The sequence below is a fragment of the Rhagoletis pomonella genome, unplaced genomic scaffold, assembly GCF_013731165.1.
Source record: "Rhagoletis pomonella isolate Grant_MI unplaced genomic scaffold, Rhpom_1.0 Rhpom_scaffold_00007, whole genome shotgun sequence".
In the NCBI taxonomy this organism is placed as follows: Eukaryota; Metazoa; Arthropoda; class Insecta; order Diptera; family Tephritidae; genus Rhagoletis; species Rhagoletis pomonella.
In genome coordinates this window covers 50,906,482-50,921,425 of record NW_023458561.1, presented here as the reverse complement: position 1 = coordinate 50,921,425, position 14,944 = coordinate 50,906,482, and the positions used below count along the sequence as shown (strand labels likewise).

General features: G+C 36.7%; 2 protein-coding genes across 4 annotated transcripts in view; one reads left to right on the top strand and one right to left on the bottom strand.

The window, feature by feature from the left end:
- Nucleotides 1-422, bottom strand: part of LOC118743879 (muscle M-line assembly protein unc-89-like) — a 13,143-nt gene extending 12,721 nt beyond the window's left edge. Inside the window, exon 1 of the mRNA XM_036476641.1 lies at nt 406-422. Coding sequence (XP_036332534.1) covers nt 406-422 — 17 coding nt within the window. The remainder of the gene's footprint in view (nt 1-405) is intronic.
- Nucleotides 423-2,332: 1,910 nt separating this feature from the next.
- The window catches only part of LOC118743018 (myosin light chain kinase, smooth muscle-like), a 23,528-nt gene continuing 10,916 nt past the window's right edge, over nt 2,333-14,944 (top strand). For all 3 annotated transcript variants that reach the window (XM_036475484.1, XM_036475486.1, XM_036475485.1), the window contains exons 1-7: nt 2,333-2,452; nt 2,831-3,208; nt 8,760-9,034; nt 9,127-9,371; nt 13,152-13,434; nt 13,519-13,860; nt 13,938-14,214. In XM_036475484.1, the coding sequence (XP_036331377.1) occupies nt 8,874-9,034; nt 9,127-9,371; nt 13,152-13,434; nt 13,519-13,860; nt 13,938-14,214 (1,308 nt within the window). In that variant the 5' untranslated portion in view covers nt 2,333-2,452; nt 2,831-3,208; nt 8,760-8,873. The remainder of the gene's footprint in view (nt 2,453-2,830; nt 3,209-8,759; nt 9,035-9,126; nt 9,372-13,151; nt 13,435-13,518; nt 13,861-13,937; nt 14,215-14,944) is intronic.

Below are 14,944 nucleotides of genomic sequence, written 5' to 3'. Positions count from 1 at the left end.
AAAAATGGACGCTGGCAAGGAAAAGAGGGTTCTAAAGGTATTTTTTTAAATAAAATGTTAAGTTAAAATATATCTATATTGCTCAATATAGCAGAAAAACGTGATCACGGTGACACAGAGAAAAAAAAAATAACTTTTCCTTGAGATGTGAGAATAACAAGCACAACAAATTTGACGGCTAATAATCTGAGATTTGCCTGTGTGAACGGTGCGATTAAAAAACGAGCTTTGATTGAGGTAATATTGATATGTGAACATAGTTTTAGGGTCGAGGATAATCTCTTTCCACTTACGGCTCTACAGGTCGACGGGTGGAGCCAAGTGGTGTAGCAAAACTTAAAAAATTACACAAACAAAAAAGTTTAGGGGGAGCCGCGATATACTTAAGATCACGGTAGAATTTACCATCTAATCTGCGTCATATACGGTTTCGGTTTGTATCTTAGTTTTGACTAGAGTACGAAAATTGTCACGCCCATAGGCCATAGAAAACCCACTGTGAAAACCGAATCTTTTTACTTTTTGCGGCAGCTTAAAAACATATTTACATGTGTACATAAGGACTTCTAACTACAATGACTCGTTCAGTCTATAGGAGATTATAGAGAAGATCGCAGGCGGATGCAGGAGGTGAGTGCAAAAAAGTCATGTTAACAGTTGATAGAAAATCTTGTTTAGCTCAGAGAGGGAAAAGTAAAAGTAGTAAATACAAAACTTGACAACATTTACTTACCCAAAGACATTCTAGAATCTAATCTGCTAACCGTTCAATAGCAAGTCTTATTTTTTCAATTAAATTTTTTTCTACTGTTTTTCATTGTTTTTTTTTTCATAAAACAATTTACTTGGAAATAAATACATGTGCTTTACATTATACGGTTTAACAAACCCCCTGTCGTCTGACACTTATATCGAGGTTCATATTTCAATTTCCTAATTGCCTTAAATTGTGAACAGTTGCAGTTTAGAAATAAAGTTCTTTCAGGGCCATTTTTATTGATGTCAATATTGTAGTAACTCCTTTATCGTGTACATCAAATTTAACTTTGTAAACAGGATTTAATCCTTTTAAAAATATTTTCAAACTAATACCTTTTTAAACCGTTTTCGTCTGATAGGTACTCGTGTTGTGTTACATATTTAAATTAGCTAATTCCATTAATTCATGTTGAGTTGAATTTTTAAATCCGGTGGCAACCCTCCTACATATACTTTGGAAATAAATGTCTTCAAAGAAATTTAGATTGATATCGATATTGAAGTAATTTATTTCACCCATCGCATATAATAAATTTAAATTTGTAAACAGGTGGCAACCCTCCTACATACAATTAAGAAATAAAACCATTTCGATCGATACCCATATTATGATAAGTGATTTTACTTATATATAATTTTAAATAATTTTTTTATCACGTTACTACACATCTTCAGGCCAAGCCCAGATTTGATAAGACAAACAAATTTTCGCCTATTATGATAGACTACTAAAAGAGAAACAGATCCACATTAACTGCAATCAACATACTTATGTACGTATGTATGTACATACATACATATGCCGCGATTAGGTTAAAAATATTATATAGAGATAGATATTTTATATAGAGGGTTTTCTAATAAAGGAGAGAGTACAAAATAAATTTCATCGAAATCGGATGAAATTTAACATTTCCGCCCACATTTGTGGGCCTATTTGTATAGACATAAAACCGAACACGTTCAGAAAAAACTGGAAGATATTCCAAAATGTGCCTATAAATAAGACTCGATGATTCATTGGAATATTATCACGCGTCAATGCGCGGGATCAATGAATATTTCGTGAAAATGGCGTAGAGGAAAAGATAGGTCAAATGCAAATGATGTTATCTACATATTTAGTATGTATTTGTTTATTTTAAATATTTATATTTTGCGCTCAGGAGTAGTTCAAATTCTCTCCTGCTGTATGCATGTAGTGACGTATTTACTTTATTATTCCCTTGATTAAATTTTTTATCAAGCAATTGAGAATACAATTATTTCATGTTGAGAGTTACTGTACTCAATTTCTCCGCGGATCACTGCATGGAGCGCAAGTGTCTGAGAAAATACTTCCAGTAATTGGCATTTTGCGATCGTATTGATGTTTCGTTGGCGCTCCAGACGCCCCAATTGGCCACCTGCCTGAAGCGTTGATTATTCTTAGTATTTCATCGCTCGCTGTCGGCATTCTTGCCAAACTGAGACATGTAGCCGCAACCAAGTAGTCCACTAATGGAATTTAAGGCTGAGCGGGCGCAGTTAATTAGCACAGCTGCGACGGGCTGCTTTGCCAGTTCGGCGCTGATTGTCGTCGCATAGTGTTGCCTTGCGGTTTTCCACAATTTACCGCTGCAATTTTCGCGCTTTCTTCTGTTTGACGTTTCATTCTTCTGGTTTTGTTATTTTTATAGCTGGTAGCGCGCAAGTAAATACAAATTTATTGTCTTTTAGTCGGATAATTGGCCGTTTGTGCAAATAGATGTAGATAAAATTGTGTTTTGCATAAAATTTTATGAGTAGATAATTCCCGCGCTAGTGGTTTACTAGTGTACCAGCTCCTAGGTAATGCATAATAATTAGACGTTTATTTTTATTTTTTATTTTTGGCGCGCGTGTGCTCTACAGTTGCTCCCTTTGTAAACGAAGTCGGAATACTTTTCATTATTCACTTTACATACACAATTAGTATTTGCATTTTTATCTGAGTGCGCGTCACTTGTTTGCTTTGCTTTCTCTTTTTCGGCGCTGTTTTTTTTTATCACTTTCGGCTGCTGTTTCAATTGCGGCTTGGTTGGTACTCCAGCAGTCGCGTACGACGACGCATGTATCCAACGGGCCAGACGGCATACGCATACTCCGCATACAGAACGTCAAACAGCGACATTGCGGCGAGGTGCAATTGAGTGTGACACATCTTGGTAAGCCAAGTTCGACGCTACGCGCTTACACTAGCCTCATTGTGCTGCCAGGACGCACGCCTACAGCTGAGCAGACTCCACGTCCACATACAAGTGACGACGCTGATAAGACAATCGAGGCGCTAATACAGCCCGAGCAGGTCGAGGTGCCTGCATGCATTTTGGAGGGACCACAGGATTGTACCGCTCTCATAGGTGGAAGCGTTAAGCTAAGCGTCAGCTACGAGGCTGTACCGCGCGCACAAGTCAGCTGGTTCAAAGGGGTGAGTACATGTATGAAATATATGTATGTATTTATGTATGTATTTATGTAGTTGAAATATTTTTATTTATATATTTAATTTTTTTTTAAATGCAAGTTGAGTGGGCTTCCAGCCCACTTCGACAACTGCATTCTCCTCTGGATTTGTTTTCGTTTTGCGTAATGGCACATGCATTGCTTTATTTTACCATAAATGTGCTTTAAATGTTTGCGGTATGCAGTTGCCGTTTGACGATTGGGCAGATGGTTGACGTTGGCGCACCTTTAAAGGTGAATCGCTGGGAAACTAGTACGCAAACTGCGTCATTGTAAATGGTAATAACACAAGGCGACTTCGTCATTAACGCCTTTATTGCTACATAAGGGCTTACAGTAGCTAGAGAGAGGAATGGATATGAGGCGCATTATTTATAATGGCAAATCATTTCGACGTTTATATTTAGAAATCGCAAACAGAAACTATAAGTGCTCGTATATACAGTAGCGGGAAAATAAATATGGACGCAACATTTTAACAAGTTTTGGCTTTTTTTTTTGTTTATTTAATGTTTGATATTTTTTTTAGCTCACCATCTAACGAAAGCCATGCAAGTCCAAATTTCACACTTTAGGCAAAAATTGTGAAAATTCGACAGTGATTCATGAAAATCTCGAAAGTTTTTAAACCGGGCTTAAAAAAATATTACGCAGTTTTGTAGCCCATGAAATTTTAGTGCAGCAGACTGCAATTTTGAAGTATCTGGGACTTACCTTTAATTTTAGCACTTTTTGCGGACAGTGTCAGTAAGTGTAAGGACAGTGTATAGTAAGTATGTTCGAATTTTTTTTAATGGAGGAAACTAAACAACACCGTCACACAGATTTATTGAAATTCGTCAAATTTTTTATAAATATTGTACAAAGTTTGGAATTTAATAAACGTTAAATCAACAAAGTGAAAATAGCGAAAAAATTGCTAAAATGTCGCGTCCGTGTTTATTCGCCCGCCGCTGTATATGGCGCTAACAGAAATAGCAATAGTTACGACAACAACAATAGTTACAACTCGTGAGCTCCCCTAATGTAATACTGAAATACGAAATTTGTAGTTCCACTATTTACCTATTCTATGATTCCCCAAAGTCGATCTTGCGATTTCCATTAATTTTTGCTACATGCCCTATTCTCTATTAACTTGTTATTGTAAAGCTTCGCAAAGAAATACTAATCGAATGCTTAAACTCCTCTTTTCAAAGTAATAAGCCCTGCAAAAAAAATCGACTAACCCTGAACCGGTGTGTCACTAGCGAATCCTGAATTGTATACTATTTTATTTGACACCACAGCCATTTCTCATTTTTGGCCGAGACCAAAAGACTTAGGCAATTCCCCCTCACCTTTTTTTTTTAATTGAAATGCTAAATTGCTTGAAAATTAAATCTTTAATGAATTTTTAAAATTTATAAATTACTTTATAAATTAAAGGGATTATATAAATTTGTTTAAATTTGAGTGCATCAAAAAGAATTTCTTACAATATAAACTTAATAATTTATGTGTCTGAATTATATGTACTTATGTATATACACACACTTGCATACAATTGAATAGCGACAGGCAAAATCTGAATTTATTTTTTACATGGAAATTATTACAATTTTATCATATTATAAGAAAACGAATAAAGTACTTGTCAAAATAATAGCACCACAACATTTTTAACAGTTTTGACTATTTTTTGTTTGTTTAGTGTTTACTAATTTTTTATAAAAGTTGTATTAAACATAAAAAACTACAAAATCATTAAAATTTCAAGCTTTTTAATTCGAATTTCTATACAAATTTTGTGTAAGCGGTTTTATAGCTTATTAAATTTTACTAAATATAACTCAGTGTAAACTTATAGTTGCTAAAAATTCCAATAACTAAATTTTTTTTTTGCCGACTGTATTGTTAATTTTCTTGGATAACAAAATAATGTAATGTAATAATGTAATCGATAGTGGCGACAGTTTCCAAGTATCGATATTACTATCGATAGTATCCCAGCTCTAGTATGTACGCCTACCTGACTTTACGGGTGTTTTCCAGACAGAGGTAATTGCTATCGCCGAAGACCATAACATAGGCCACTCTGCTTGTCGCAACACTTCCGGAAATGAAATTGCTTATGAGTTAGTGAGAAAGAGTTCCGGACTAACCGATTTAGAGGCTGGGATCTCACTTCTAATCGCATGGATATACAGGGAAATTTCCCCCATTATCTTAACGACATTATCATTTTTGGTAAAACAATTATCAGAACGGACGCTCGGATGTACGCTCGAAGCATTTGTTACACCTAACAGCGTGATTTAATTGTCTTCTCACTCTTTAATCAAATGCTCGTTAAAATGTCTCGTTGGTCTCCTCATCCTTTTCTTGCGTCGGTTGTGCCCACAGAATGCAAGCTTTGGTGTGAGTTGTGCCTACTCGTTCATTGAAAATAAGTACACATATACATACAGTTAGCGATAAAAATATGCATACCCTGTCGATTTGACGATTTTAATTACATATACATATATATTTTCCATACCAATTTTTCCAATTTTTTTATGAAAATATATTTCATTCAACAGCAAAAAACCACAAGAATAATATGTATATATGTATATAAACCACAAGAATAAAATGTATATATATATACCAAGTAAATTGTATCGAAATTTTCAATTTTTCAATTCGATTTCTTTGACAAATTTTGAGTATGTAGCCCATTAAATCATAGTATAATAAAGTGCAAGTTGCTACAAATAACCGTTGAGTTTTTAGAGCGAAAAAATTTTCAAAAATCAACGGTATATTTTTCTAAGAAACCGAATTGAAATTGAAAATTTCGATAAAAATTTCTTGCATTTTCCCGAGTTCTTAACGAATGCTGTTGAATGCAGGGACCGAACGTAACAGTTACTGATGAAAACTGTCATTGAAAAATTCATTATGAAGCAAATGTTCTACAACTAATTGATACATACCAATCGATTTATTTTTTCACCGATACTAAAATTTGAAAATAAATTTTTATTTGCAATTATTTTGATAAATTAAAAAGAATAAAAATAATTTTTGATTTCTGAATTATAAATCCAAAATAACAATTATTTTTGTTTTTATATTATATGTCTTAGATAACTGTTATTGAAGACTTTTATTTATAAAAGTCATAAATGAAAATCAGTCAGTTGTTATTTTGGATCTATAAAATTAAAGTCCGAAATAACGGTTATTTAAGGAGTAATTAAATAAAAGTCCAAAAAAAAATTATTAAAGAGCGATTTTTTTAATAAAAGTTGTAACTCTTACGGTCCATGGTTGAATGAAATATATTTTTATAAAGAAGTAATTTTTATGCAAAAAACACAACCGACTTCAATTCTCATATAAAAATTTAGGTGTACTGTTAATTTCTTCATGATCCAATTATCGGATCTAAACCAAATTAGTACGGGACCACCTGGGAGACACTACATTTCCGATAGAAAAAGAATTATCAGAATCGTCGACGTGGTCCTAAGATATGCGATAACATCCATAAAAAAATATATATTCCGACGAATTGATAACCTTCTCCTTTTTTGAAGTCGGTTAAAAATAAAGAAACGTTTTCTATGGAAAATATAACTAAATAAAATCGTCAAAACCTCCGGGTGTGCATATTTTTGAAGCTGATCTGGCAGGATCTAATTTTCCCGCCGAAGCGACTGTTCTAGCGAAAGCGCGTAACTACCTCCGCGTGGCTGATAACGGGAATCCTCGTATCAGGGTTCTGAATGCGTTGATTCGGCAACTGGTAAACCAGTACAAGCGGAAGAAGTGGGGGATCACCTGAAAACTTGCAAATTAACCTCTGGTGTGAGCAAGCTTTGGTGAAGCATAAGGTCACTGTCCACCACGACGAAACACGATGACAGAGTGGAAATTTAATTCGGTGATCGTTCCTCGTCGGGCGCGGAGAGATGCGCGAGCCATTTGAGCCGCCAATTCATTCTGCATCATCCGGTGGGCGGAACCAAACGTCGAGTGATCAAAAGGCTGCACAAACGAAGTCGCCTTCTTGTTTTAACCAGCGGTGAGGTACAGGTGTTGCCAAGGCGCATCAATACAAGGTGGTGGCAATTGCATATAAGTAAAAGTCCCGTGTATTTTGTTATTGCTTTTTGGTACAGGAGGATGTCAAAACGAAAGGGAATAGGAGATAATTTTCGCCATTTCGTTTTGTTGACATCCTAAAGTTGAGCTGTCGTCCATGCTACTAGGAGACTAACGGTGATCGGATAATTATCTGAGGGTCCGAGACTCGGCAATTGTTTTTTAAGATAAAAACATCAAAACCTAGGGTTTACACAGGGTGTTGTCCTCTCCCCGTTGCAGTTTAATTTCTACATTTCGAAACTCCCCCAACAACAAGAGGCAGAAATCTCTCCCCATGACACCAGCCACCTCTTTACATGCGCACACAATCCAGCTCACGTATTGAATCCTACTCAGTTCAGCTTGCGAGTATGAAACTGTGATCGATTTTTTTTGCACTCGGTAAATACTTTTTTTCCTACCTAAAAAAATATTATCATGTTTCTTTAACTAAAAATGTCATAATGCCACAAGAGACGTTCTTATTAGAAGCACGTTCTACATAATTAGTTCGCCTGGGAATGTTTTGAATTCACTTTTTGCGCTAAACTATTTATCAATGCTCCGTCATTTGGTTTGAGGTTTTATGTAGCTCATCATTTTCCAACTCGTTTTAAAATTACTGACGTAAGCAAAATTCATAAAATATATAACGCAATTATAAACAAAAGTAAAATGCTTAGATAAACATAAAAAATAATAATTTTGAGTAAAAAGAAGAAAAATGTCACGATCAGTTTGCGGTGAAGGTGCCTGCCTGCCTGCCTGCACCACTTGAATAGCTACAGTCCGTGGTGGCGTTTGCCTTAACACCCAATTGGCGCAATATGGGTGGCTATGTGCATAGTACATATGTATATATTTGTCTTAACACTCCTACATACATACATATGCATATACACCGAAAACCACAAGAACAATGTTATTTTCTGTGGCTGTACTCACAACCAAGGCTTGCTCACATTTCCAAGGGCTTATTACGATAAACTCGCAAAATGGCAAATAGGGGGGGGGTGGCTAACCGGCGCTGAGTGACTGACTGACGGACTGACTGACTGACTGATGGACTGTCGTCTAACGAGCTAACTGTCTGCTTGATTTGTTGTCTCGTTTTGTGTTGTGTTGTGCCCCATAAGTGATTGCGAGTGGATTACCTGTGATCGATTGATCGATCGTTTGTTACTCAGCTGTGCTGTGCCCATGGATTCCACCTGTCTTCACATACCGACACGACGTTTGTTCGCTTATTGCAAACACATATTTGCTGTCACTTCAACACCTCAAACCACATCAAATATTTATTGTAACATTTTAGCGTTCAGGGTACAAACTAATTAATAATCACATACTTTTGTTCGTTTGATTAATTTATTTATTTTTTTGAAATATCTTCTTTGTAGTGCCGTCCCATTGTCGAGCAGCGTAACATTTGTATACGTAGCAGCGCTAAGCGTTCAACGCTTTTAATCACCGACATTGCGGCCGATGATAGCGGCAAATATACGGTGGAGATTATGAATGCGTTTGGCAGCGATGCGGCGGCCGCTTCGGTGGCGGTGGAAGGACCACCAGATGCGCCCAGCGGCAAGCCAAGTATCTCACAAGGTCCCGATCGCATTGCGGTGGCATGGTGTGGCCCACCCTACGATGGCGGTTGTATGATAACTGGTTTTATGTACGTAAAAGCCACAATATCCAAATATATTTCGATAATTCATTCTAAAGCTGCTGGTGTGCTAATCCGTGTTTTGTTCTTTAAAATTTCAGCATTGAAATGCAACAGTTGCCTACTGCCGCACCGAATGTTGAATGTGACGAATTGACTGATGGCGAAAGCGGCGGTTGGCATGAAATCGCTACCGTTGTGGACTCATTAGCGTACACCGTTAAGAATTTGACACCGAACGCCACATATCGATTTCGTGTGCGCGCCAAAAATGTACACGGCTGCAGCGCACCCAGTTTGCCCAGTGACGCAGTTGAGTTGCAAGCTCAAGAAGTTTCAACTGAAGGTAAGTGAGGAGGGAATGGATATTTCGGGCGATAATAAAGAACATAAAGGTGACTAGATTAAGACTAAATTTGGATTATGATGCATAAATGGAATAAAAATTTTTATCTTCGAAATTGGCTTTATTGCTTGTGAAAATATATCGCATTTGCTCAAACCGTTTTCCGCACTCCGATTGTGGTTGTTACTTATAAACTATATGTAGGTTTCTCTTGGTTAGCAAGAATAAAAAAGAGTAATTTGGCCCCCAAATTGGGGCAGTAGTACAGCAAATGGCTCATGATTTCGATCGGATCAGTGCATTTATTTTTTATTTTTTCATGTTGGTCGGAAACTGGTCTTGAACCCAGGCCCTGTGGAATGGTAGCGCGCACTACTAACCATTATACCACAGCATACATACTTAAGTATTTATTTAAAAAACGCGTAGCTCGGGGCAATAAAGAAGAGAGGAGAAGAGGAGGTGAAAAAATGAAATCGTGTTTTTTAGGAAGGAAAGAGTGCCCATCATAGCATATAGGCGGCATATGACATTCTGTGCCCGTTGCCAGATGTCATTTGTCATTTATAAGGCTTGTTTAATACTAAATTTCATACCAAAGTATGGACCTTGACGAAAGTTTTTTTTATTCCACATCGCATGTGGTAAACTGCCGCTTAGAAATTAGCCTAAAAGTTAATTTGGCAAAAACGGGCATGGAAAATTTCCCAGCTTCAGCTACCTGTTAAGAAGGCTCTAATACCCAGAACGCCCTCAAATCAGATGTGGCTGGATATAGTCAGTAGTTGTACGACCTATTTTATTCTACGGCATCGTAGCCTGTGACCATCAACGGTCTAAGTACAATGAGGAATGCGCCAACATACAAAGCCTCTAGAGGCCTTGCTGCATCTTCTACTTGTGGTTTTGTGTACTATTTGGGAAACCTTAGTTGCACTAAATGGAATGACACGAGCTGCGAATTAGAACTCAAGGTGTGAACAAGAACTCTTCTGAACCTCAATTTTACGTTACCAGATTTCTGCAGTATTTTGCATTCCACGAAGTTGTAAGGGGTTTGATCGATAGGCAGTTAGCTACTAAATCAATATCGAGAATAGTCATGGAGTGTATAAATACTAAAGGTATGCATCGGAATTCAGTTTGCTTCACTCTGAAGTTTTTTTCAAATATGTAAACTACTCATACTCTAACAAAAAGGGTATGGAAAGAAGAGAAGTGAAGATATTGAGCGCTATATACATAAAAAAAGGAATCAAACAAATTATGTTCCGAAAAAAAGAGGAACATAAATCAGCCGTACCATGCTGTTAAACTTCCACAAAAAAGATGTTCCTTCACAAGTATTTTTTGAGTATTTTTGGAAGTTTTCGTTTAATGCTACATAATGTTAATGTTAGAGCTGACTCTTATGTTAAATAGCAAACATGGAGAAACAATGTAGGGCGCTCCGAATATTTAGCCAACAGTATATTTTTATAAAGAAAGTGGACTCATTTTATACAAAGAACCAATTTTTATTTGTACAATACGATACTTTCATTTCCCAATACTAGGCGCACATACATATGAAGTAGCAAGCTTTCCATACGCATACATTTGTTTGTAGAAGATTTTAATGCTTTTGTAGAAGCCTTTGGAAATTCACAAAGTAGAATTTTGGAAATTTAAAAATGTATACAAACAATTTTCTGCTTAGAAATAGAAAACTTGTTACTTCACATGTATGAGCGCCTGGTATTAGGAAATGAAAATATCAATTTGACAATAAAAACTGATCATAAAGCCAGGTCGCGGGAAAAAGGACACACATTTCTGGATATTTAAAAAATTTACATAATATGTATGTATGTACATTAATCATGTATATGTATGAAAGATTTGAACTTTTTTGCCAACATTGAAGCGTCCGCCGATAAATGTAAAACAATATTTTAAGTATATATTGGAATAAAAAGGAAATGTATGTCTTTTCTTAACAATATCGAGCACTAACCGCCAAAATAACGTAAGTGACATTGCATGTAATAAATACATATTCCTAATGTGTTGCCAAAGAGGCTTGCCTTACATACATATCGTCGCTACCATGTCAAACTATCGAATGTGCAAAAATGCTTTTTTTCAATTACTATACGTTGCGCGTGCGTTAAGAATGATACGCAAGTTGGCAAATCGTCAAAAATCGAGTCTTATTTAAAGCAGAGGATACTGGCTTTAACAAAGTGTCGAATCCCACCCAGACTTTTTCCTACGGCAACCGTTTTTGCAGCCGTTTTTTTTGCTCTCCTAAAAAATACCCATTTTCACATTCGATAGTTTGACATGGTAGCGACGCACGATCCAGAAAATAAAGGTCGCGCCATTCGCGGACCGCTAACCCTCTCTTCGTCGATTTGACAGCATCCACCCAATCGCTGACGTCATAAAATACTTTTGTTTACATTCACTGTTGCCAACTTGATGCTTTTCGCACCAAATTTAGTGGGTATTCAAAACGTGAAAATTTTTGAGTTTTGCGCTAGGTGCGTTTTTGGTGCTTTTGTTTTTAGTTTGAAGACACCAAATTAGAAAATCTCAAAAAAAATTAAGCAAAATTTATAGCAATCGTAAGTGTGGTAAGCAATTTTACAAAAATTTTAACAAAATCATGGCACAATGACAATCATAAGTGACAAAGAAATATGTGGCAGCACCTTCAAGCATGCCAGAAGAAATCGACCGTTGTGCAAGAAACATTGATTTTTGAATCGGCATCCTTACAATAAAATTATGTATTCATATAAAGTCCATAAAATACATCAATACAAATTTGGTGCTTTTTCAAAGTCAAAGCTTGGCAACACTGCCTTTTGGTCGATGCTTCCTCTTTTTCTTGTCGAGTACGTCTTGCTCTCTCATTCTGGTATTTTTTGACGTCACGGCCAGTTGCTCTCAGCTCGATTGGCGCAATCTTGTATTCTATAATTCTTGGTAGCGACGATATTCATATATAGAATTAATTCTGCTCCTCGGCAGGTGAATATAAGATTATCTGCAGATCTAGCCCACTCTTTCAAAAGCTGCAGCTCCTACTTCGACTTGAAATCGGGGTTATTATAGACCGCTGATTCATGGTAACGCACGCAAAACAGAAAATTTAAACTGTCGAATAAATTATATCGTAGCTATCAATGGGTATTTATTTGGCGGCTAAAGTGTGTCGACCTTCAATGCTGGATGAGGTCATCGACTTATATATGTTTATATTTTTACTTTGGTCCCCCAAGCTTTTAGTTATTTAGTCGGAATAATCATGATAGTAGGCTAATAAATCAGATCATGCCGGTCCTCATGACAAATTAACGGGTTAAGGAGGGGGCGAAAAGTTTGAGATCTTGTCATCCGTCTGGAACTTGAGCTTAAATTGGGCTATAAGATCCCATATTACTGGATTGCCAAGAGCAAGATAGTCGGGACAAAATGAGTAGAAGAGCAAAGCAGGTTGTCCTCTTTGGCAAAACAGGGAAGCGAAACTGTTCGTGAAAGATTAGCCTACAGAAGGACCGTAAGAGAAATTGTTCGCCCTTTCAGCTCTAATACCACCAACGCTTTGTATCCTAGGCAGGTAGTTGCATTTTGTGTTTACGTCGAACCTCATTGTTAAGATTCGGGTTTAGATTTCACAAATCAAAAAATTTTGACAACGATTTGGGAATGTTTATTATCACTAGAATATGCCTGTTTGTTAGTTATATATGTAATTATTAATTTAAAATTTGGTTTGCTTTTCTCTTCCAGACTTCCACAGGCCGATTAGCGTTAAGTCAGGTGGAGATTTTAAAAATCGCTTCGAAGTGCTCGAGGAGTTGGGCAAGGGGCGCTTCGGTGTCGTCTATCGCGTACAGGAACGTGAGGAGCCACGACAAATACTCGCCGCAAAAGTGATTAAATGCATTAAAGCGCAAGATCGTCAAAAAGTATTGGAAGAGATATTGATAATGAAATCATTGCAACATCCAAAGCTATTGCAACTTGCTGCTTCTTTTGAAAGCCCACGCGAAATCGTAATGGTGATGGAATAGTAAGTGAAGCAATGAAATTGCAATACCTTCACATTCTAGTTAAAATTTCTAACGTATACTAACTTTCACTCACTTCATTACAGCATCACTGGCGGTGAGCTATTCGAACGCGTTGTAGCCGACGATTTCACGCTCACCGAACGCGATTGCATACTCTTCCTGCGACAAGTGTGCGAAGGTGTCGCCTACATGCACACCCAGTCGATTGTACACTTGGACCTGAAACCAGAAAATATTATGTGCCATACACGCACCAGCCATCAAATTAAAATAATCGATTTCGGTCTGGCACAGCGGCTGAATATGAAAACGCCAGTGCGCGTACTATTTGGCACGCCAGAGTTCATACCACCCGAGATAATTAGTTATGAACCCATCGGTTTTCAGTCGGATATGTGGAGCGTGGGCGTCATTTGTTATGTGCTGTAAGCTATTACTCGAATATATTGGTGCTTTGATTTCTTAAATACACAGACGAATTTTTTCTTCCTCTTTATACCAGCTTATCTGGCTTATCACCTTTCATGGGGGACACAGATGTGGACACTTTCTCGAATATAACACGCGCCGATTACGATTTCGATGATGAAGCTTTCGATTGTGTATCACAAGAGGCAAAGGACTTCATTTCGAATCTGTTGGTGCATCGCAAAGAAGATCGTTGGACAGCCAAACGATGTTTGGAATCGATTTGGCTAACGCAGGAACATGACGAAAATCTCAGTAATAAAATCTGCACAGACAAACTAAAGAAATTCATAATACGACGCAAGTGGCAGGTAAGTTATTGAAAAGAAAGACATTTTATTTTAGTTGCTCTGGAGTTTTTTTCCTGGCAAAATGTAGTAAAGAACCAGCTAATTTTTTAAACTTTTCATTGGAGGTTGAAATTTCCATTTGAAGCTAGCAATTTTTTTCTCATTAAATCTCAGGCAACTATCAAGCGGACCATCATGCATAGTAGCGGACATGGCATAAACAGCGTTGTCGCTGTATCTAATGCTATTATATTTAGAGATACAATTGCTTATCATCACAGCTTCTTTGATACTCGACAGCAAACGCTCCAAAGTCCATAAATCTTTCGTATAATATTTTTTGGCGAACACTCCAAGGTAGTGGTCTGAAACTATCGATAGTCGACACTATCGATAGTATGCGATAGTTGTTTAGAAACCATCGATAACTATCGCTAGTTATCGATAGTCGTCTAAACTTACGATTTGGCCTTATATTGCGCTTGGCATATTTGTAAAAAATTTTTCTTACATAATCAGTATATCGCTTGCTTAGAATGAAAAGTAGCTGATTCCATTTTTAGAAATTTGACAGGAGAGTAAGAAACTTCTCATAGCCATTTTCTTCAAAATTTTATGAAACTTTTAAAACAAGATTTTACGTGTTTAAAGCAAAGCAAACCTTTATACGAATCGGAAGGATTCGTTGCTAATTAAAAAAAATCGAATTTTTTTAGAGCTATTTATTTTCTATTAGTTCCTGTCTCGAATC